This window comes from Oryx dammah, unplaced genomic scaffold, assembly GCF_014754425.2.
Source record: "Oryx dammah isolate SB20612 unplaced genomic scaffold, SCBI_Odam_1.1 HiC_scaffold_11, whole genome shotgun sequence".
NCBI classification, from domain to species: Eukaryota; Metazoa; Chordata; class Mammalia; order Artiodactyla; family Bovidae; genus Oryx; species Oryx dammah.
Genome location: NW_024070195.1, coordinates 30036671 through 30061368, shown reverse-complemented (window position 1 = coordinate 30061368; position 24698 = coordinate 30036671). Strand labels below are relative to the sequence as shown.

The 24698-nt window shown below is 40.9% G+C and overlaps 1 protein-coding gene across 1 annotated transcript in view; it reads left to right on the top strand.

Annotated features, from left to right (window-relative positions):
• The window catches only part of OPN5 (opsin 5), a 31321-nt gene extending 24199 nt beyond the window's left edge, over nucleotides 1–7122 (top strand). Inside the window, exons 5-6 of the mRNA XM_040249499.1 lie at nucleotides 3236–3477; nucleotides 7059–7122. Of these exons, the coding sequence (XP_040105433.1) occupies nucleotides 3236–3477; nucleotides 7059–7122 (306 nt within the window). The remainder of the gene's footprint in view (nucleotides 1–3235; nucleotides 3478–7058) is intronic.
• Nucleotides 7123–24698: the final 17576 nt, after the last annotated feature.

Here is a 24698-nt window from a genome sequence, read left to right as displayed (position 1 = left end):
TGTGAAACCATCTTATGACTCACCAAAGGAAAAAGGATGGAGCTATGTTAAGTTTCCAGACATCTGCGAAAGCAAGCTTTATTTATATTGTTATTGTTTATTTGGGGATTTAGGAGAAAAAAAAAAAGACCCTCACTGTGAGCTTTGAGGCATCCAGTCCATTTACAAAAAAAGTCACAGACCAAACCAAATACCATTTCTCCTGGGTTAGCTTCTGCAGAAGGGTGGGAAAGCAAGCAAGCTGGAGAGTTGCACGTGTGCTTTAGGTCTTGATAACTGCTGAGCACAGGTGAGAATTTTGGTCCAGGACCCTAACTCAGGGCTTCAGGATGTCCACGAGGTCTGGTCTCATTTGATTCATCTGCTTGGGATTTCAATTGCCACAGCAAATGGATATTGCTGAGGTTTTTATCTGCTGCTGTTCATATTTAGAGATGAGCCTGAACTTTTTGGGTAGAACTTTAGAACCTGAGACTTTCTGGCGGATTTCTCATGCTTCCTCCTTGAGACTCCTGACAACTATGGGGTTCCCAGGGCAAGCGCACCCTACTGACAGGCTGTTCCACAGGTCAAGAAGACTGAGGGGTACAGACCATTTCCTGCATACAATAGCTCAGCTCTGCAAAAGCATATTGAAATACACATGCACACAGATGACTTTGTTATATGGAAAACTTTTCCAGTTGAATTTCAAAAACAAAAAAGCATGCACAAATATTGCCGCTTTAACTATTATTAAGAAAACATTTGGTATCTCATTCCTCATCCTTGATCCTCCACACCAGCTTGTTGTGACTTTATTGATGGGAACTGTTATTTTACTTCTTTTTACAAATATTTATTTATTTAATTTCATCAGATCCCCGTTGTGGCCTGCAGTCTCTTCGTGCCTGCGCATAGGTGTCTCTCTAGTTGTGGTGCAAAGGCTTAGCTGCCTTGTGGCATGTGGGATCTTAGTTCCCTCATGAGGGATTGAACCCACATCCCCTGCATTGGAAGGCAGATTCTTAACCACTGGACCACCAGGGAAGTCCCTATTTTACTTCTTAAATGAGGGCATGGGGGCTGAAAGAGGAAGCGGTACCTGACCTCAAATAGTTCCATCCTCTCATCCTCCCAGGGCTGTAGGGAACTCAAAGATTAAAGGAAATCTGACTTCCTAAAACTGCCTTATGAAATCCCAAGGTGGATCTGATTATGCTATTAATAGTCAAAAGTCCAACCTTGTTCCTACGACTGTAGCCAGGAGCCCGCAGTCCATTGGTTAGACCAGGCTTATGTAATTCCTATGACACTAACTCCATAAAAGACTATACAAGGCAGAAGGGATGTTGGCAGTGCTAACCAAAGGTACAAGGGAAACAGGAAAATAAATACAAATGAACAACACCAGATCTTCATCACACAGAGGCCATGTTTGAGTATATTTCGTTATTCATTTTACAGAAAGAATAGTCTAGTAGATAACAGTTTAAGGAAGCTTTGAAGTTGGGTCACCTCTCAACTAGGGCCTGAAATAGCTCCAGATTAAAATAGAACCCAAGGCTTGGACTTCCTTTTCAAGTCTAAAGAACTCTCATTAAGATCCCTCTTGTTTCTTGTTTAGATTATTGCCTTAACAAACTTGCTCAGAATGGAAATTCTAGGTGAGCAGGGATGTATCTGCTTTGTTCATTGTTTTATCCTCAACACAAACACGCAGGAGATGCTCAATCATGCTTGTTGGCTGAATGCATAAACAATGACCTTTCTGCTTCCTGTGTTTTCCAGCTGCATTTTCTTTTACGGGTTAATCTTCCTAAACACGCCTCTCATATGTCTCCTGCCCAAAATCCTACCAGTGCTTTCAGGCACATGGAATTCAGTGCAAGCTCAGGAGTAGGTTTTACAGACCCCTCAGGGCGTGGATGTTATCTTTCTTTCCAGTCTCATCTCCCTTTGTTGTTTTCTCATACACCAAAGCGAACAGCTCACTAGGTCCTGTACAAACCTCACACATAGCTGTCTTTGTCTTTGCTTGTTCTGGTCTCATGTTCCTTTATTTCCACTTGCCAATGTGTAGGTTGTATTCCACCTTCCTCCTGCGATTGTTTCTTACTTTTCTTCATAGCATGTAATTTTGTCCTCCTCCAAGCTGGCACTTAAACCATATTCAGCTTTGTTGAGCCGTTGTTTGTGTTTTAGAGAAGGGGTCCTCAACTTCCGGGATCTAACATCTGATGATCTGAGATGGTGCTGTTGTAATAGTAATAGAAATAAAGTGCACAATGAATGTAAGTGTGCTCGAATCGTCCCGAGACTATCCCCCTCACCGGTCTGTGGAAAGATCGTCTTCCACGAAACTGGTCCCTGGCGCCAAAAAGGCTGGGGACTGCTGTAGAGGGGTGGAGCCAAGGCGTGAAAGCCTGCTGGTGTCCCCACAGCACCCACACAAATACTTGCTAAAGAAGATTTGTTGGATTCAAGTGGGATAACTACAGGGTCAGACTACATTCTTAAAGAGACTGAATTGGAGGTAGTGAGGACCTAGTCAGGGTGGGTTAAACCTTATCTCTAACTATTCTTTGATCTAAAAGTTAAGAGGTTCCTAAAGGTAAATATAACTTGGTGAAAGAGAAAAGTACTTTCTGGGAAAGTCTCACTTCATACAACGGTGTCACTTTGGTTTGAATTCACTGACTCTTTTCCTCTGTAGCGAGTGGATTTCTACTACCTGAGCCTCAGACTTGAGAAAAACTTGAGCTGAAGGAAATTACGATTCATAGAAATCTCTGAAGAAGATTCCTATTAGAATTTCAAACAAAGGCAGAGTTTCTAAGTTTCCTGAGGCAAATGTGGGTGATTTAAAATTTCATCAAGGTGAACATATTCTTCGTCTAGTTTTCAAGTGAACGTGGGTTGAGAAGTCTGGAAATTTCAGGTGCACAGATGTCTTTTTAGCATGCTTTTCCTGCTCAATGTAGGCACATTCTGACAGCTTTTATAGGGTCAAACGTTGGGTCTTTTGGGTACGTTCAAATTCTGGAGTGGAGAATGCAGTGAATAGGGTAAGAATAGTCATTACTTTTTCTGGCTGAATATGTCAGAAATCCATATGATATGATTCCCACTGGCAAGATAAATAGAAAGATGATAGACAGCCTTCCTTGGGTGTGAATAGGCTACCTGCTCCTCCCCACGCCTATCATTTCCACCGAGTGTCTCGATTTTGTTCTCTGTCGCTTTCCCTCACCAGGTGGCGATGTTGATTTGCGCTGGCTTCCTGATTGCCTGGATTCCTTATGCGGTGGTCTCTGTGTGGTCAGCTTTTGGACGGCCAGACTCCATCCCTATACAGCTCTCTGTAGTGCCAACGCTCCTGGCAAAATCAGCAGCAATGTACAACCCTATCATTTACCAGGTGATCGATTACAAATTTGCCTGTTGCCAAACTGGTGGTTTGAAAGCCACTAAGAAGAAATCTTTGGAAGACTTCAGGTAAAATTTCAGAAGCTGGAAATAAATGACACCCTCTTTGTTTTAGAATTCCGTGGGGTTCAAGCCACCAGGACATGCTGCCTTCTTAGGGTTAGAGCTCATTACTTAGAATGAATGTGAGAAGGACTTTATTTTCTGTTCACCAAAATTCCTGACATCAACTAATGGAGTAGAGGGTGAGAGCAGTGATTTTGTTTTTTTATTGTGTAGCAGCTAAGATACGGAGCTATGCCCATTTGAGCATCCATAATCTTATGTGGAACCAGATTCAGTTCACTCCAAGAGTACTGTGCCACATGTCATTGATCCCAAATTAACTTTTCACAACAGAAAGGAGTGTCTAGTTTGATATAGTATAATTTAAAAAAATTAAATAGGAAAAAAAATCTACATTTTTGTACTCCCTTCTCCTACATTTTGTGATTTTGATGTCCTGTTTTACATCTTCTGCTATACAACGGACCAGTGAGTTTGGGGATCCAACATCATTTTTCCTAAAGGCTGGAAAGGCTCAGACTGAGTCAGCAGTGAGTTGGTCATCTTCTATATTCAATCAGGGACAGTCTTCTTTGAATGTGGGACAGGCCCCAAACTGCAGGTCTGAGGTGAGGAGTGTTGAGAAGGCCCCTTAATTCTTACTCATTTGAGGTCCAGATAGTTTTCGTTTTCCTTGAGTGAGTATGGAGCAGCAGAAAAAGGTGGAACTAATGAGGAAGCTGTGGGTTGTAACCCTGATCTTTCACTGTGCTTGAGCAAGGGACAAATCTTTTGACCCAGAATTTCCTTAGCACATAGGTACAACATCAAATAAAATAGATTTGAAAGGCACAAAACAAAAGGTAGTGTTGTCATTGCTGCTGTGGTCTAGGAGAAGGAATACACAGCCTGGAGGTAGGAGACCACTGTTTAAGAAGGATTTTGCTATTTATAGGGCTTCCTTTTTGGCTCAGTGGTAAAGACTCCGCCTGCAAGGCAGGAGATGCAGGTTCAATCCCTGGGTCGGGAAGATCCCTGGAAAAGGAAATGACAACTCACTCCAGGATTCTTGCCTGGGAAATACCAAACAACAACTGTATCTTTGGGAAAATGAGCTACTCAGAGTCTTGGATTGGGATGACCTAGGATTTCATCTTTCAGATTGTTGTAATTACAGAAAATGCCCATGTAAAAAGAGCTAGGTGGTGTTAGTGTTCTTTTCTTCCACATTGCTCGTGGTTATTACCATCTCTGTTGAACTGAATGAAGTGAAGTGAAAGTCACTCAGTTGTGTCTGACTCTTTGCGACCCCATGGACTATATAGTCCATGAAATTCTTTGGGCCAGAATACTGGAGTGGGTGGATAGCCTCTCTCTTCTCCAGGGGATCTTCCCAACCCAGGTCTCCCACATTGCAGGCAGATTCTTTACCCGTTGAGCCACCAAGGAAGCTGAAAAATCCTGGACTAGGTAGCCCATTCCTTCTTCAGGGGATCGTCCCAACCCAGGAATCGAACCAGGGGCCTCCTGCATCGCAGGCGGATTCTTTACTAGTTGAGCTACTAGGGAAGCCTAAATTCAAATGCTAAAAGGCATCTACTTTGGATGTAATGTCACTTTGCCCTCATCAGCTATTAATACTATTATGAATGCAGGTGGAGGGAATAGTTTTAATAGAGCAGTTGTGGGAGAAATTAGTGAGGCACTTTTTCTTCTGAAGGAGATGGGAATTTGACAGGCATGGCTGAAGGCAAATTTCACGTGCCTCGTAATTGTGCTTCAGACTGACTCTGTGTTCTGTATGTTTGCTCACAAGTGTAGCACATAAATATTCAACACCCCAAAATAAAAGGAGAAAAAAATTTATGTGGAAGAAAGTGACTAAGGGCCACAAACCTTGGGAAAAATCAGCCAGGCAAGAGAGAACTCAGTTCACCTGCTCCTATTAGCCATTTATATGAAATATAGAGGAAGGCAAGGATGCCTTCCTTACTCCAGAGTTTCAGCTTTTGGTGGAAAAATCAATTAGTGGTGATAAAACAGAGTTGGGGCCTAGAGGTTGGAGCATCTTCAGGGAAGAAATGCTGAAGAGGTGTGATGAGTTTCAGAGTCTAGAAAGATCTATTTGGGGGAGAGCTAGAAGATGGAGAAGTGGCCACCAGAATTTTCTTTTAAGCTTTCCAAAGAAGACACACAAAAGGAGTCTTATTTGTCTTTGTTTTTATTAAGAAGCTAAGAAAATAGGTAATGTGGAGGACTATAGAGTAAGGTGCCGTGATGGGAAACCAGTCCAGAGTGGTTCACGTCCTACCAGAACAACTCAACTGAATTAAACTGGATTCATTTAATCCTTGGTCTTTCCTTTTGTGAGCTCTAAAATGTATTTACTCCTACTGGGAGACCCTCTTGGGAAATATTTTGAATTCAAATAAAAGAGGTAATGTGTTAAATATGAGATTGTAGAAATAAATTTTGAGTAATTGAAATAGTTCATTAAAAGTTAACTCATTTTTTCCCCCTCTGAATTGAAGTCTCCTGAGATTTCAGTAGCAGCTGATGAGCTGAAGGGGAAAATGTGCCCAAGAGCCCCTTTTTAAGTGTCATTATTCACTGCACTGTATTATCCATAATGCTTGCCTGGTGGCTCAGATGGTAAAGCATCTGTGTGCAGGGCAGGAGTCCCAGGTTTGATTCCTGGGTTGGGAAGATCCCCTGGAGAAGGAAATGGCAGCCTACTCCAGTACTTTTGCTTGGAAAATCCCATGGATGGAGGAGCCTGGTAGGCTACAGTCCATGGGGTACATTATCCATAATAGTCTTCCATATTTTATAAGCAAGGGTTCTGTACCTTGGCTGTGTATTAGAAACACCCAGGGAAATTTGCAAAAATACTGCTGCCTAGACCCATCTGCAGAAATTTGGATTTAATTGGTCTGGATAGGGTTCAAGTTTCAGTTGTTAGGTTGGTTATTTCCCTTGGATGATTCACACACACAGCCATGACTGAAAGTCAGTGAACCAGAGTCTGGGGAAGGAAGACATTGCCACTGCAGCTCATGAAGTCATAGGCCTTCCACCTCACCTAAGGACCGATGAGTCCACTCATCACCAGTAACAGGTGACCCAAACTTCAGATGCAAGGCCAACTGTAGATGGAATAGACATGTTCAGAAGACTCTAGGGGTGCCTAGTGAAGGACCGAGGCGTTCTACATCCCTAATATCTTAGAAAAGATGAAGAACAAAGCCCGAACTCTGGCATTGCTTGTAATCAAGCCTCCCCTGACCACATTAGCTGGGTGAGTCACTGGGCCCAGCTGAGTGGTAGGTTGTGTGCAGTGAATTTTGTCTTAGAGGACAGGAAACTCACTAGGGCACAGGAAATGTGCCTTGCTTTTGGAAAGCTCTGCTCAAGGAATTTCTTGACTTCGAATATTCTAAATTGATTACTATTTCCCATCTCTTTGAAATTCAAGTTTTGTACAAATAATCTTCATGGTACTCAGGTTTGACATCATCATGTTGATGTGTATATAACTGTGTGTATATATACAAATATGTGTGTGTGTTATATATTAAATTGTGTTTTTCTTCTCCTGTGTCCAGGCTGCACACTGTAACCACAGTCAGGAAGTCTTCTGCTGTGCTGGAAATCCATCAAGAGGTATGAAGATGGACACAACATTACTCATGGACACGATGATTCATTTACTTGCCTCTTCACTGCTCTTAATGTTTGATTGTGACCACACTTTTCTCTTGATATTATATTTTTATATTTTGTACACTTTTCCTTTTTTTCCTTGCTAGGACTTGCTGAGAAATCCAATGGCCAAATGGAAACTAGATGATAAGTTACTACTTTAAGGAATATTAGTAGGATGAGCCTCCCTGGGTTTGTTTTAAAAATTCTATTTTAAAGCCTATTGTCATGCAAAATGTTAAGCCTGAGATATTAAGAACAATGTTTAAAAATTTTATTTATTAGGGCATACTTAATTTCATTATATCAGTATTATTATTATTAATGTAGGGCCAGGGAGGCTGTTTCTGGGGGTCATGTAGGTGGGTGATTATAGAGACTGTGTGTTGGACAGTGACTCTTTGACTGGGAGATGCTCTTGATTCTTGCAGCCTATCTCTTCTCCTGCCGAGAGAGGTCACACTTTAATGGTAGTGATGCCCCAAAGTAGTCCTCTAGGGAAATCAATTTGCCTTCAATCCCTAAATGGAAAACACTTCTATCTCAGAATCTGAGGACCAAAATAATTCCCACTAATGGTAATTTTACTCACATGGAATTTTTCTCATATTAAGTTCTGCATACTAATACAGTGGGCGATACAGAGTATTACTAGTTATAATCTTTAAGAAACAAATGCAATGAACGTAGCCGTGTTGTTCCTTTTATTCATTTGTTCTTTGTCACCTTTGTTCTTTCTTTCATTCATTCTCTTTTTCCTCTGACAAATACCTTGTGAGGTCTGCTGGTAAAGAGATGCAGTTAAAAATGGCATAGAGTGATTTCACTGTATGTTTTCATATCTCATATATTGGTGCAATTTCTTTACAATAGGCAGGTTTAATTTGTCTTCATGTTTAAAGCAGCTTTAGAGATATATTAGCAAATTGAGTTGGGAAGAAGAAGAGCTTGAGGGTAGGATACTGAAGGGGTCACTGATGTCTGCCAGACAAAATATCTTAAAGACTGTCCAAATGCCAGAGGGCGTTTTATACAGGGAGACCTCAGAGGTACTGAGGACTGGGTTCCAGACACTGCCATCAATGGACTAATTCAATAAGGCAGGTCACACGACTTTTGTAATTTCCCAGCATCTAAAAGTTATGTACAGTATGCTGTAGTCTCTTAAGTGTGCAGTAGCATTGTGTCTAAAACAACAATGTACATACTTTAATTAAAAAATACTTTATTGCTAAAAAAATGTGCTAACCATCATCTAAGCCCTTAGTGAGTTTAGTAGTAACATCAAAGATCACTGATCACAGATTACTACAGCAGATACAATAATAATGAAAAAGTTTAACATATTGTGAGAACGAGAAAAATGTGACACAGAGACACAAAGTGAAAAATGGACGATCAGTGCCCCTGGATCTGCTCAAGCTGGAGTTGCCACAAACGTTCAGTTTGCAAAAATGCAATATCTTTGAAGTACAGTAAAGCAAAGTACGATAAAATGAGGAGCGCCTATATGTCATTATAGAAAAAATGTTAGGGAAGATAACATCAGCCTTTGATTCAGTAACTAGTTTTGTAGAAAGTGAGCCAGATCTATTACTCAGAAGGCCAAAGAGTTCACCAGTCTGCATTCCTCTTGTGAAAAAAGGGGCAAACATCAAGAAATATAACAACCAGAGAGTATTTGACAAGAAAACACATTGGAGGGCATGTCCAAGTTCAAACACTTAACCTCCACCGCAAAGTAAAACCAGGGGTCCCCACTGTGACCTTGAGTGATTTTTCTAAGGTTGTACAGCTTTTAATATATATGTTCATTGGGTTATGAAACTGTGTGGAGTATATTCTCAACACAGTTTTATCCAAGAGATTTAAATCAAGACAAACATTGCTAACACTTTTCTCAATTACTTTGAACTTGCTTTTCTGAACCATGCTAGAGTAATTGTACGTAAGGGTCTTCCCAGATTGATCATAAAATAAACTATATATATTTATATATAGTTGTATATATAAATATATTATAGTTACATAGTTATATATATAAATATTAACCCTCACATGTATTACAGCCTCTAGAATAGACCAGCGTACATTATATACATTACATGAAACATATTTGAGAGCAAAAGCCATTCAGTCTGTACAAGTACATTATTATTGCTTTTCTTTCAATTGGTTTTAACATTGACCCGATCTGTGTAGGCAAATACTTCATTCTCTCATTCAGCTTTGAATTCCAGAAGCTTTTATTAAAGGGCCTATAGTCTACTCTGTCCTGAATGTTTTGGGAGACACAAAAGAGAGGGAGGCTGTGCTTTCAGTTCTCTAAGAATTTGGGGGTTTTGGCAAAATCTTGACCTCTATCTACATTATAAATGCTTTTAAAGATTATTTATTTATTTATTTTTGGGTGCGCTGGGTCTTCCTTGCTGCACGCGGGTTTTCTCTACTTGCGGTGCCTGGGGACTACTCTCTTATTGAGGAGTCTGGGCTCTTGGGCTCATAGACTCAGCAGTTGCGGTGCGTGGGCTTAGTTTCCTCGTGGCATGTGGGATCTTCCTGGAGCAGAGACTGAACCTGTGTCTCCTGAATTGGCAGGCAGATTCTTAACCACTGTACCACCAGGGAAGTTCATATAAATGGTTCATATTATTTTTATTAATAATAATAATTTTTAGATGGGGATCTACAGACACCAGTAGGGTTTACTTTGGTGGGATACTTTGAGAAAATGCAGAGCGTCAAGACAGATCCAGGGAAGCTGATTTGCATAGGTGCCTCTGTGCCCCAGATGTAGGGGAGAAATAAGGGGTTTCTACCAAGTCTTTCAGAACTGTATTCTTTCCTTGCCCGAGGCAGTAACCTGCTGTAGACTCTGGATATTTGAACGCTTGGTTTGAGCAAAGGAAAAGTTCACAAATCTGCTTCTTTTCCCAGGTTACGTCAAAATTAGGCTGATAAGCGGTTTGAGGGCACAGTGAATTATGCATTGTCTCCCCAAAACAAAGATTGGAGCATCAGAGAAACAGCATCAGGTAGAAGTACCGGGTACAGATGTTCACTTAGCCAGAGCTAATCTCACACTCAGGTTCTGTCATTTACCAGCTGCTTGGGCCTGGGCAGATAACTCACTCTGTCCTGTCCTTATTTATCCTAGCGGCAAATAGGGACAGTCTTACTTCATTGGAGTTTGTTGTGAGTGATTTAAGTTGGCAAGGTTCTTAGGACAATTCTGGCCCTTTGAAATTATACCATAAATGAAAGCTGCTATTATTAACATAGCTAGTGTTAAGAATACCACCTTGGGGATATGCTTACCTGCTTAAACCACAGCTGGGGGTGGCAGGTGGTACATTAGACCAAGAGAGTAGAGGTTTGCTGCATTCCAGTAGGCACCCTTCTGGAAGGAGAAGGAGGCTAGAGTACCTTGTCTATTTCATTCTAATGGAAGGATCAAGAAGACCAGCCCTTTATAGATACTTCACCGAAGTGAGAACATAATTTCCTGCTATAGATCTTTTTGGAAATAGAGGCAGACTCAGAAATTCTTTTTGAGGCTCAGCTAGTTATAACAATTCTCACATAGTTACCTTAGGTTACTAGATGGAGAGTAGATTTAAAGCATAGAAAAATTTATTTTGAAGGCTTAGCTAGGATTTTTAACCAGTTAATGTCTATGTATGATATATGGAGTATGGTCTAAATCCTTGTTGCCTAGAGTATAGTCTTCAGAACCAGAGCTTGAGTATTTTTTTTTAATTGGAATATAATTACTTTACAATGTTGTGTTAGTTTCTGCTGTGTGATGCAGTGAATCAGTTATATGTATACATATATCCCTCCCCTCTTGAGCCTACCTCCCACCCACCCACCCACTTGCCTTATACCCCTCCAGGTCATCACAGAGCTGCACCCCCTGTGCTATACAGCATCTTCCCACTAGCTATTTTACGAATGGCAGTGTATATATGTCAATCCTGCTCGTCTAGCTCATCCCTCCCTTCCCTTCCCCTTTGCGTCTGCATCTGCATTCTCTACATCTGTATCTCTGTTCCTGCTCTGCAAATAGCTTTATCTATACCACCTTCCTAGATTCCATGTGGTGGTTGTGGTTTAGTCGATAAGTTGTATCCAACTCTTTGTGACCACGTGGACTGTAGCCCACCAGACTCCTCTGCCCACGGGATTTCCCAAACAAGAATACTGGAGTGGGTTGCCATTTCCTTCTACAGGGGATCTTCCCAACCCAGGGATTGAACCTGCATCTCCTACATCTCATATGTTGGCAGGAAGATTCTTTACCACTGAGCCACCAGGGAATGCATTAATATATGATATTTTTCAAAGCTGGTTAGATTCTCCTTCTTAGGAAAGCAAGGGAGGGTAACACGAGGCTGGTGGGTGAGTCAGCACTTTTCTGGCCTACAGGGATGTTGATGGGGATAGACTACTCAGAACTAACTTGTTCAAAGAGAAAGAGATTTTCCCTTGATACAAAGAGTCACACTTTTGTAAGTATTTTCTGTTTTGAATGTAGCCTCCACTTGGAACACCCACCCTCCCCAAATAGATACACACACACCCAAATGAACAAAATCTAATTTTGTCAGAGGAAAAGAAAAGCATCTGATCCATCTGAAAAAAATGAGCCGAACTTGGCAGCAGCCAGCATGTGGGATTTATCCAAACTGCCCAGAATAATATCTGAATCTACAAATTTTGATGTTCCATCCATGAAGGAAGCATGGCCATAGATGAACCCAGGTTGATAAAACCTTTTAAAGCATTGGGAGTGAAGAGTAATAGCATTAAAGTAGCAAGTCACTTTCAACACTCCAGGAGAGTGGAAACACTGGCAACCTTCACTAAATACAGGACTAGACCTGATCACGACACAGATACTTTCAAGCTAGGGTTTTGCAGGAACTCACTGTCATTGGGGAACTGGTAGGGCATTCATCCGAAATAAAATCTAATTCTGCTGTTGAGTCTGATGGTGGGTCAGAGATGAAGAGATGAAGCCCTCAGCTCAGGATGAGGATGAAACCTAAAGAACTCTTCAAAGATGATACTTCTCCCAGGATGGGGATGATGGCCAAGGTGAGAAAAGTTCTGCCCATTGTTAGCAAATTGAGTCCTGCTGCTAGCTGGTTACAAAATCAGTGTTCACAAATGTTGGTAGAAAGTAAAGGTGCCTTGAATCAGAATGCTGGCTATCTGGGGAGATGGTAGCCTAAGCACTCCCCTGCCCCCACCCAACTACCTCTGAACATTCTATTCAGCCCTGAAAGCCTTTAAAGGGAAACAGGGAAGGAATCTCAGTTAATCACTGAGATGAAGGGTCAGAGCCATCGCCACCCCTCACTGGGTACAGGCTTGACAACTCGTAGTCTTCTTCTAAAAACTTGTTCCCACAGTTTGATCACACAGTTTGGGAGATTGTTGAAGGGGAAGCTAGGGAAGAGATCTGGTCATCTGCTATTTACTTATTCTTCATTTCTACTCCTTTGATTTATATAAAGAACCAACCAGTTAGGCCAGGTATTGTGTGATTAAAAGATTTGAAAGGTGTTCTTGGGCTGGACACAAGTAGAGGATGGAGGTGCTGGCTTAAAACTCAGTTATTCAATGCAGTATAGTTTTGCTAAAGTGATAAGAAAAGGGGCCTCCTGCTGAGGGCAGGTTTCTGCAAAGAGCTCCTCACAACACCATCTCTATTGAGCCTTTTTCTGGTACCTTTTTAAGGTAGCTGAGCAGACTCCCAGGAGGAGCTTTTAATGGAGAATATGGGCTGGGAGAAGGGCAGTTCTGAAAATCAGCATTTGGATCAGCCTGGATTCTTGAGACCAGGCAGGTACCCCTGTGAGAAGCAGCTGGCTCCATGGTAATAATGGTAAGGACCAAGCATCTCTAGACTGTAATAGGTTGAGCAGATAACACAGAAATGAGAGAGGAGGGGCATGAGACAGTGAGTAAACAAGGGTTGAAGCAGCTGCTACTGGCCCAGGGCTGGCAAGTGGACACAGCCATTTGGAGGATCTCATAAACTGGGGACTTTATGGGCAGAGGAGAGCAGCAATCCTTTCAGGCAAACTACCAAAAAAAAAAAAAAATGCTTGCAAAAGTTAATATAAAAAGGAAGACTCCTTTAAATTTATTTAAAAATTATTTATATTTAGCTCCTGGCGAGGGCTTCCCTGGTGGCTCAGCTTTAAAGAATCTGCCTGCAATGCAGGAGACCTGGGTTTGATCCCTGGGTCAAGAAGATCCCCTGGAGGAGGAAGTGGCAACCCACTCTAGTACTCTTGCCTAGAGAATCCCATGGACAGAGGAGCCTGGGGGGCTCTAGTCCATAGGGTCACATAGAGTCAGGCATGACTGAAGCGGCTCAGCAGCAGCAGGAACAGCTACTGGTGAAAACACCAGAAATGGTTAAATCATTGTGAGCATCATGTAATAGCAAAACAAACACCCTGACTAGAATATCTAGCTTTGGTCACCCTGACTTTCCTAGGCGGGGCACCAAGGCTATGCCTTTGCTGGTCATAATGAACTGAATAATTCCAAAGGTTATGTATATATCAATGTGATGCTGGAAGGTTGTAAAGGAGTAATTTACTCCATATTCGGCAGTGTAGTGCCTTGGTTCTGTTTGGTGTTGTCTTGATTTAATTTAACACGGTTATTAATTAACATAGTTTATCATTCAAAAGTAATGATTTTCAAATTTTCACTTCAGTCAAGCTACTGCTTTTGTTGTGTCTTGCCCACTGAAGTGTCTTACGGGTTTTTTCAAATTGTTTTGTAGTTTGGAATGGTAGAAGTTACAGGGAAACTATGTTGTCCAGAAAATACTCCATCGGTTTTATTTCATAAGTGAGAAGAGGTGGGAACCATGATTATCTCTTGTGAGTCTTCTATGGCACCCTGTTTCGTATTGATTCCAATTAGTACAAATAGGTGAGATGTGTTCTCATTATAGTGGGAGCTACACAATTAAAAGTTGTATAAAAGATCAGAACTTGAGTTATGCACCAAGATGTAAATTTCTCCAAGGAAAATAACAACAGTGACAATATTATTAAGTTCAACACATGCAAACACTGCTCTGGTGCAGAGGTCAGCAAATGACGGCCCGTGGGCCAAAGGCCAGTCCACTGATGGTTTTTGTCAATAAAGTTTTATTGGAACATAAACATGCTTAGTTGCTTACATATTATCAATGGCTGCAAGAGAGACTGTCTTGCACAGTCTAAATTAAGTACTTTCTGGTATACTACAGAAAACGTTTGCTAAAAGCTGCTGTTCTGTTTGTTTTATGTGTCTTAATGACTAGTGGATATTCTTTGTTCCCTATGAGGAAACTGAGCCACAGAGAATTGATAGAATTGATGCAATGTGCTCAAAACCCCACAGCTTACCAGGGTGCCAGTGGAAAAGTTCGAGTTCTGGCTCTCTCTCGCTGCCTCCAGAGGCTGTGCCTCTTACTACTGTGTTTATTCTGGATTTAGCTCTCCTTCCCTCTTGCTTGCTTTAAAATCCTACTCTAGGTCTCTTATAATAATTCTACTTGCTTTTTTGACTTACAAGTGGGAATTTACCAGTGAGAATTAAGAACTGATTTCTGGACCCTTTCTATGGATTCAGAAGGTCCCAGTCCAGGTGTATTAGGCCCTAACTCCACTTATGTTCTAAGGGAACCAGTCATCTGGGGGTGCAATGAAGTGATGGGAGGTAAGGGTAAATTCAAGACACATTTGTTGAGTGCTTCCTATATGGGAGGGTAGGCAAAAAACAGTACGTATTCTTTACAGGAAAAGAAGTCATAGTCTGATGGAAAAACAGATGAGTAAATAGAAGATTTCAATGCCTGATGGGGAGTGTTAGAATAGAGGCTGTCCAGGGAGTTACAAGAGCTTAGGAGGACACTTCTAAATCATGTTGGTGTGGAAATGGGAATGGACCCTGGATATTCCTGGGAAAGGGAATCCTAATAGGAGTCAGTCAGAATAAATTGCTAGGGACCTGTGGTCTTCAACACTGAGTGGGGCTTTGTGAGGAAGAGCGCACGTATGTCACGGCCAGGTGGCTGTAGAGGCTCTGAGCAGCTGGGTAAGAGACCCGGAAGAGGCCATCGCTTCCTGCAGGTCTTTAAACGTCGTAACATTGTGTCCAGTAACTTCCTTCATTCTCAACTGGCTGTAGGAAACTATGTACATGATTTCCATTTGGGATCATACATTGGAAGTCAGTGTAGTCCTCGTTCTCATCCAAACGTGGCAACTGGAGCACCTCTATCAGAATTGTCTGAGATGCTCATTTAAAATGGAAATCATCAGGCTTCCACACCTCCTGCATCAGACTCTCTGTGGAGTTGTACCTATTTAAATCTGCGTGATATTTAAATCCAGTGGTGTTTATTTATATCTACATTTAAATAAACATCCTGGGCGGTTCTTATACACTCCTTGGTTTAAGAAGCATGGCAGGGTAGTTTTAAGAAGGAATAAGGCGAGTGTCAATCTAGGTGATGTGGGTCTCAATAGGGGTACCCAGACTTCAGAGAAAAAGATGGATGATAGATGTGTTTTGGAAATAAAAATCGATGAGTTGGTGATTCACTGGATGTGGGTAATTGGTAGTAAAGGAAAAGGAAATGCTCCTCCTGATTTAAGCAGTTCTGACCTAGGTTATTGAAATGAGATAGAGACTGTTTTTCTCCCACCTAAAACACCTACCTCTTCCTGCCCTCTCTCCCAGGATAATTCAGATACTTGCTCACTAACTTCTTGTTTTCTATTCTGGAAATGAACCAGACTGTCTGGAAATGAACACTCAGTTTAGTTCCCCAGAAATTCAAAATAATGTCCAAGAGTGGTTGTTTGGAATGTAGTGAAGGTGAAGTCGCTCAGTCGTGTCCGACTTTTTGCGACTCCGTGAACTGTAGCCTACCCGGCTCCTCCGTCCATGGGATTCTCCAGGCAAGAATACTGGAGTGGGTTGCCATTTTTTAAGTGAGAATCCCAATACATGGGTTCCTCAGTGGTGCTCCTGGTAAAGAATCTGCCTGCCAATGCATGAGATGTAAGAGATGTGGGTTTGATCCCTGGGCTGAGAAGATCTCCTGGAGGAGGAAATGGTACCCCACTCCAGTATTTTCGTTGGGAGAATCCCATGGACAGAGTGCCTAGTGGGCCACAGTCCATCATGGGATTGCAAAGAGTAGGACAAGACTGAGTGTCTGAGCACAGTACATCCCAATACATAATATGGTAGATTTTTGAAATTGTTATGCCAAATGTGAGGGATGTGGAGGCTGGCAAGAAAAGCAATTTAGTTAAATGAAGGAGTCTCTTCTGTGGGCAGATTTGCCATTAGAGAGCTAATGAAGACTTATTTATGAACCAACATTATCTTTTTTTTTTTTTTCTGGGAGAAAATGTTATTTAGTTGATAGTTTCTCATTCCACATGGTTGTTGATCAGATCCCTGAAATGAAATGCTCAGACTTTACAAGTCCACAAGCTCATCTATCACAGAGAATTCAGAAATGGCATCTGAGGTTCCTTTTGGTTGGCTTTGACTGTTCTGAATAGGACAAACCCCTGTGTGATTCCAGCAAAACTCCAAGCAACAATCTGATTGGAAAGAACCTTGCTCAGGGAATTGTTGGAACTGTTTTCTCTCCCTGGTTAGTTGTATGACTTTGGTCCAACATGTAACTGGATAGTGATGTTGAATCAGATACGAATGTAAACCTCTAGGAGCTGATTTTCTAACAGGAAGGGAAGGTCAGGGGATGGATGGCTAGATGGATGGTTTGGCTTCATGGAGGAAGCAGTTTATACAGAATCTTAAAGGCTGGATTAGATTTTCTGGTATAGGAAGGGGTGGTCCCTGGGAGGCATGACTATAGGATAGAAAATGGTTTATATTGATCAAAGTGTATAAGAGTAAGTTAGGCTGTACAGGTGAAAAGGGGCTAGATCCTAGGGAGCCTACATTTCATTCTAGGCAGTTCATCTTAGGAGTTGAAGACATGGATGGTGGTTGGGAGATTAGGCAGGTGGGACAGAGAAGGGAGTCCTGAACTAGAATAGTGACCATTAGAATGTCCAGGAAGGGAGCAGGATGAGATATATCTGGAAAGCTTGAACCTGCAGGACCAATTACATGTGGGAAAAGGAAAAAAGAAGTTCAAAGCTGTCCTCAGTGACAATATCCATCCACATCCCTGGGCTTCTGGTATTAGTGTATGTGTGAGTGTGGTATGATTAGGGTCTGAATTTAGTTTTGGAATCTCTCCACTAATGGGTGGTCTGCTTCTCCTGGAAACTCAGTTTTTCTTCTCTACAGTTGGAAGAGCAAGCTTACTGGTTGTGAAGAAGGCACCTAAAGTGTTCACATGGTGTCTAGCATCTATAGAGATGTTAGCTTACAAATGTTGGTCCCCTGACCTCCCGCCCATACCCTATTTATCCTATCAGGAGAAAAGTAATTTACAGGGAATATAAAATAATAATGTACCCTAGGCATATTGAAGTCACCTACCTTAGCTGAATAGTCCTGTTCTAACATAACGGCAGAGTTACCGACTGCAGCATGCTGGAGACCCGTTTTCAAAATCCTCCTCTGCACACCTTGGTTCCCAGTTGTGTCTGACTCTTCACAACCCCATGGACTGCAGCACGCCAGGTCCCTCTTAATCTGGTGAATAAGGGACTGATGGTCTACTGAATTGGGTTTTTGAAAGCTTGTCTGGACCTGGAGCTGATATGAGGAGGTCAGTCTGTGTCTCCTTCTGGGGCAGCTTCACTCCACAGTAATTTGACTTTTTCTCTTACAGAAGATGTACTGGGCAGACGAGAGTGTGGTTGGTGAAAACATATGTTTATAATTGACAAAAGCATTCGGCGGGGGTCTTCTCCTGATGGGAAGGGATGCCAGGTTAGGCAGTTAGGTTTGGTCCTGATGCCTCTGAGATTTTTTCCAGGTCAAGTGCAGTTTCAGTGAGGATAGTGCGGGCATCCTGAACTCAGATGTTCCTGGTCATGACAGTTAATGTGGAGGTCATTGCAGAAGCAAGTTCTCAGATGTGGGTCCCATGTGGGCAGAAACTGCCAGATTCTCACACCTGAATTACTTCCTTCTCTCCCCCCACTCCCCCTCCATTAAGGATCTTGGGAATGTCCCTTACCTTTAGAAAATAAGAAGTCAAACCAGGGCAACCTGAATCTTTTTTTTTTTTTTGTAAAGCAGAGAACAGAGACCATTATATTTACAACTTAATAGAATAATTTTAAATTTATTTTTAATTTATTTGAAATATATAGTAGGAACAAAATAAGAAGTGTCTACCTTGATTACAAAGGTGACTCTTAGTTGAGGAGGGAGAGTGGAAATAGGAAATTTAGACGACGGAAAGAAACTTAAGCATTTCTAAATTTTGAGTGGACTGTAGACACGTAAGAGATGAATAACAAGGGCCCATTAGGAGACTATGAAATGGTCTAGCTGGGAGATGACTAATTCATGAACACAAATCTTGGCGACAGGTAGGTTAACTATCTGAGAACTTTCTAAAGGTTAAATGTACAATATTAGAATTTTGTTAATGCCCTAAAGAGAGTTTAAATCATTAAATACATGATGCAAATATGCAAGTACCTTTAATTGGGCATAATTAAAAATGATGAGGTATGTTTAAAATAGTGACATTTAGAACAAGAGAGCAATGTGGGAGAATTTGTCTAAAAAGTCAAGTGATAGTTGCTTGGTGATTTTATTGTTAGCAGTAAAGCGAATTCTCTTTGTATAATAAATTGGGCCCTTTGGCAAATAAAATTGGTTCTAGGTCACCTGTGAGTCCCTGAAGATTCCCTGGCAGTTGGAAACCTTGGCATTCCCAAAAGACAGCTTTAGTTAAAATGAAAGATACACATGACCCTTCAAGTCAAGTCTACTGATCGCATCAGGTCAATTGAATGTTTGGCACATCCGTTTCTCGGTGATTCAGAAGCTGATTCTCTTTTACCTTCTGCCTAAACATTGGTTGGCTTTGGCTGTAGTTGCATAGGCGTTTGAGAGAAAAAATTAAGCTACTTGGGTTCTCTTTGACTACTGTCTCTACAAGTGACCTCTTCTGATTTTTCAGGTCTGTGAAGAGCTTTATCTCCAAGTTAGTGAGAGAGGCAGATAATTTACCTTTGCTTGCATGGGTCTCTGACCCTCTAAAGATTAGTCCTTCCTCTTGGACTTCATGTGTATGTTTGCTTAATATCTTTTCAAAAACTTTTATGGAATTTTTCAAGTATATACAAAAGAGAAAGAATAATATAATGAATTCCAATATATCCATAACCCGCTTTCAACAATGAACAACACATAACTTATCTTGTCCCTTGTTTATCCTCATCCACTACCTCCCTCTCCCTCTTCCCCCATTATTTTGAAGCAAACGACATTCTGGAATTTCACTACAATTTTAAGAACATCTGATTTGTGAGAACAAGATTTCCTAAAGTATGATCTACAAAAACCCTCTACTGAAAAGCTTCTGCAAAAAACAAGGATTCTAATCTTCAAATACTCTGGGCAAATGTTAGATACTATCTCTCTTTTTTGAAAAGTTGCCCTGTACATTAACGTATTAGTGATTCTGAGAAATCTGCATGTAACAACTCATTTAAATCAACATCTTCTAAATTTAATTGAATCTGGAACTCTTTATTTCCAGCAGATCCTATTTATATCAAATGGAAGAAACATCAAGAGAGAATATTTGCAACATTTACTAGACACTTACTGTGTGCCTAGTTTTGCAAGCATTTTTCTGTAAAATATTTTTATATGCATTACCTTATTTAATCCTTATAATAATCCCTTGAGATGGGATTTCCTGATGAATATATTGCCCTGTTTTTAGGTGAACAAACTGAAACTCAGAAATGTGAAGTAACTTGACAAGGGTCACAGAGCAGGTAAGAGACAAGGATAAGATTTACCCCCAGATGTGTAAATCCTGGAATCTGTGCTCTCATCCACTGTGCTGTACATCTGGAGAAGAGGTGTTAGTGATATCTGATGACATGAACAGCCTCTAGTGGTTTTGATATCCTCTTATTTTCTTACAGTGACAAGGGAAACAAAAGGATGGCAAAGCACACTTGGTAAGAGTCATTAGGCTAAGCTTAATAGCAATATCTTCTATTTCCATTGTGCTTTGTACTTTCCAGAGTTTTATCACTGCTTTGTGATAAGAGTAGGATGAGTATTATTCCTATTCAGCTGATAAGGCAGAGAAAAGTTACATATCTTTCCTAAGGTCACAAGCTTGTTACAAGGCTAGAATTAGAACCAAGATATTTATGTTCAGTGCATTTTATTTTGACTGCCCCTGACTCTTGGCTTGTTCTGGTTGATGTGAACTGTGGAGGCAGAAAAAGCCAAACAAACAAGCAAAATACAAAAAAAACAGAGGTTGAGGGGAGGAGACTGACTTCATTTGGTAATGCTCTTTACAAAACAATTCTAGAGGCAAGCTCTGGTGCTTTCCTTAATATCTATTAAGATCATGATTTTTCATATTTTAAGGTAGGAAAGGAGAAGTCTAAAGGTTTCCTTTTCTTGGGACAACTGTGGCTCAGTCAGTAAAGAATCCACCTGCAATGTTGGAGATCTGGGTTCGATCCCTGGGTTGGGAAGATCCCCTGGAGGATGGCACGGCAACCCACTCCAGTATTCTTGCCTGGAGAATCTCCATGGGCAGAGGAGCTTGGCGGGCTGCAGTTCATGGAGTCGCAAAGAGTCAGACATGACTGAATGACTAAGCACAGCAACCCAACACATGACTATCATCTCCTTCTACTCCTTTACCAGGAAAAAGTTCACCAGTGCTCACTGTAATACCCATCCACACCTAATCCCTATCTTGTTTTGGATGCTCTGGTCCATACCCTGCTGGTGATGGGAGAGCCTCTGTGGAACCACTCTGTGGTCCTTAGCCAAGATGTCCATGATGTGGCTGAAAAAAGCACTGTTTGGCGAATTGGAAGAGCAGCTCTTTGTCATCCATTTCACTTTCCTTTGTCAAGGTCAAATTGTTGTCTTCTAGAGTATATGTTTGGTAAATTCTCTGCTGAGTGTAAAATTATACAGAACATTTTTAGAATGATGCATTTATTTTCAAGTGTATCATGGGAAGCAGAACAGTTGAATAACATCTACACAGAATTAAGCACCAGCATTATTAGAGTTCTACTGAGGCAAACTAAAACACTTCTGATTAACTGGGCATTTATTCTGGCTGAGACACACTGGCATGGAGATAGGGAACATTTGGAGGTGGGCTGCTAATAATAAACATTATCACTTCATTAAAGTAGGTCAAGGTAAGCAGGCGTGATAGGTTTTCTTCCTACATGCTATAATTACCAAGGGCGATTCAGTAGGTTTTAGTCCTTTATATATCTGGGCCATAAAAATATATAATAAACAATCATTCACTGCAAGTGTTTAAAATACTTGTCTTTGGAGAGATTAAAAGAGGAGAGATGCCGAGAGAAGCACCATGATATTATTATGTATGATATTCCCTCTCATAACTAAGAAAGGTATAAATTTAAAGCTTATTAAAAATGTGCAGGCACCATGATATAACAAACAAGAGCTTTGGTCCTGGGGTTAGACAACTGGAATCAAGGAATCAGCTTTTGACAATAAGGCCTTGAGAAAATCATTTCACTTCTTTGAGCCTTGGTTTGCTTATTTGGAAATGAAGATAATAATAGACCCTCAAATGTTGTTCTGGGTATGTACAGTCTTAAAATTTTGTTAATATTAATAACAATAAGAATTGACAAATATAAGTGATGAAGCTAGAGGAGAAAGGCAGCAACAAATGACCACAGGGTCCCCCTGTAAGAGGTGATGTATGTGGATGTGCAAACCTGAGGCCTTTGTCTCTGAAACAGGAGTGCATTAGGCTGCCTCCAAGTTCACTGATAAGAGGAGAGTCAGCTAGCTTAAGAGCAATGAGTCAGAGAAAACCCCAGCAGTCAACCACACACTAAGTATGAACCCAGCATTTACTGATTTTGGGGTCTGTGACACTGAGAAGAAAGAATGATGTTTTTCCCTCCTGATTTGGTTACCTGGTTCCTGGTTTGAATTATGTGTAAGTCAATGTGAAAAGAGAGTGCAAATCTTGTTTATTTTTGGTTGGTTTAATTAGATTGTGATAGTCTAGAATGAAAATTGTCTATTCCATGAAACAGGGGGCTCTTGCTCACACCAAACTGTCAAATCAATGAGCATTTAAAGTGTTCACTTGTCCTAGGAAGTCAAGCAGCTTATCCATGTTTCATTCCTGGAGGTTTTGAAACTCGAGGAGCCCAAAGCCTCTTCTGAGAAGTACTGAGAGCTAATGATAGAGCTAGAGAAGTTTTCCTGAATTGGAGCTTTTCCAGCTGCTTTATCTACTGCAAGTTAGATGGGTGTTTTGTAAAGTATGCCAAGCATGGGCTGTTAGTCTACAAAAAGAATATCATTAAGGAAAAGAGAGACCTTAAATTAAAACATAGCTAAGGAAGGTAGAAGTGTCTGACATATACTAAGGGTAACTTTCAGAGGAATCAGCGGCAGTCTGGTAAAAGAAATTTAAAAGTTGGCTGTAATTACATCCTAAACAAGAAGGTGGGCTATATAATCTTTCCAAATGAAAAAGGAAAGAAATTCCAGTTATTTTTCAGACAAGCCATGGGTAGATTACAAATACTTTGAGTGGCAGGTTGAATTGTTGGAAGAAAGTGAGTTCCTCTGTAATTAGGTTTGTCTTTTATGTTATAAATGTCAGAATGAGAGAAAAATATAGAAAGATTTCCATTCACCCTAAAGAGACCACAAAATAATACTGAAGAGAATTTTAAAAAGTTTTTAATTTGATATTTGTAAATTTAAATAGTAACACAATCTCACTGGAGCAATGGGAGCAGTATTGCTCAAAGACATATAGAACCAAAGACGATGTATCGTCTTCCCTGCAAAATCATCTCAGTGTAAATAGTGTGACATGTATCCAACGCACACAACTGAGAAAGCATGTTGAAAGAGACATATTTGCAGATAAAACCAGAGAATTTCAAAGTACTTGAGACTTCCCAACCTGTCCATTCTAAATGAGATCAGTCCTGGGTGTTCTTTGGAAGGAATCATGCTAAAGCTGAAACTCCAATACTTTGGCCACCTCATGCGAAGAGTTGACTCATTGGAAAAGACTCTGATGCTGGGAGGGATTGGGGGCAGGAGGAGTAGGGGACGACAGAGGATGAGATGGCTGGATGGCATCACGGACTCGGTGGACGTGAGTCTGAGTGAACTCCGGGAGTTGGTGATGGACAGGGAGGCCTGGCGTGCCGCAATTCACGGGGCCGCAAAGAGTCGGACATGACTGAGTGACTGAACTGAACTGACTGAGACTTCCCAGCAAGATCAGAGAGCAACCAGAAGTACCTTCTTTGGGCTTAACTGATGTAGAGGATAAACTGAAGGCTTTAGAGTCAGGCAGGGCCAAAAAAAGGAACCATGAGAAGCAGACCCAGAATAATTATTTAATATAATTATTGGAAATTATAAAAAACAATTTCTAGAAAATAATTCCTTAGCTGAGCTGTTAGATAATCAGACTTCTTCCTTCAAATCTTACTCCGCACTTCCTTAACCAAGCATCACAGAAAGTAGTTTATGGTGATGTGGCAATCAGTGAGATGGCACTCACATAGCCTTAGAACAGCTCTATCACTAAAGTGTATTTAAGATGCATCTTTGTGGGTGTGGTTGTAAGGTGCAGAGGCTAGAAAATCAAGCTAAAGAGACATGATTTGGACTTTCAGAGCACAGAAAGAGAGATCAAGGATCTAGAGGCAGATGGACAAGTAAATTAAGTAGTAGAATGAATCAAGGACTTGTATTTGTGGGGTGGTGAGGGAGGAAGAGCTGGAGCAGGTGCATATTTGGATAAGATGGGCTTGGAGAGAAATAGGTGCCTTGATTCCCAAGGCAGCTACCTCTGTCTAGTGAATATGATACGGGAAGGTGTTGGAATGAAAGATTATAGTGTTCTCATCCAGAGGTAAAACTTTAACTTGAATCCACTGTAGCATAATCCTACTTTGCCAGGGTTATCTCTTTGGGGCTTTTGACTTGCAGTGTGCTATCAAAATTGTAAGATGACAAAGAGCATTATAGCTACACAATATATCTGTGTATCTGTGGGAGAATCTGAGGAAATAACCCTCCCTCCCTTTCCTCCTTCCTTCCTCTCTCTTTCTTTTTCCTTTCTTCTACTCATTCATCAATTTATGTGATCATATATATGCATTATATATGTCTTTATATACATATATGTATACCTGCATACAATAGACAAATCTCTTAACCAAAAATTTTATAAAGACTTGTGATTAGTAATAGTCGCATTATTTATAGAGTTCTTTGAAATGGAAAAATTGCGTATGTCTTACTCATGGCAATTGGCTCTATTTACA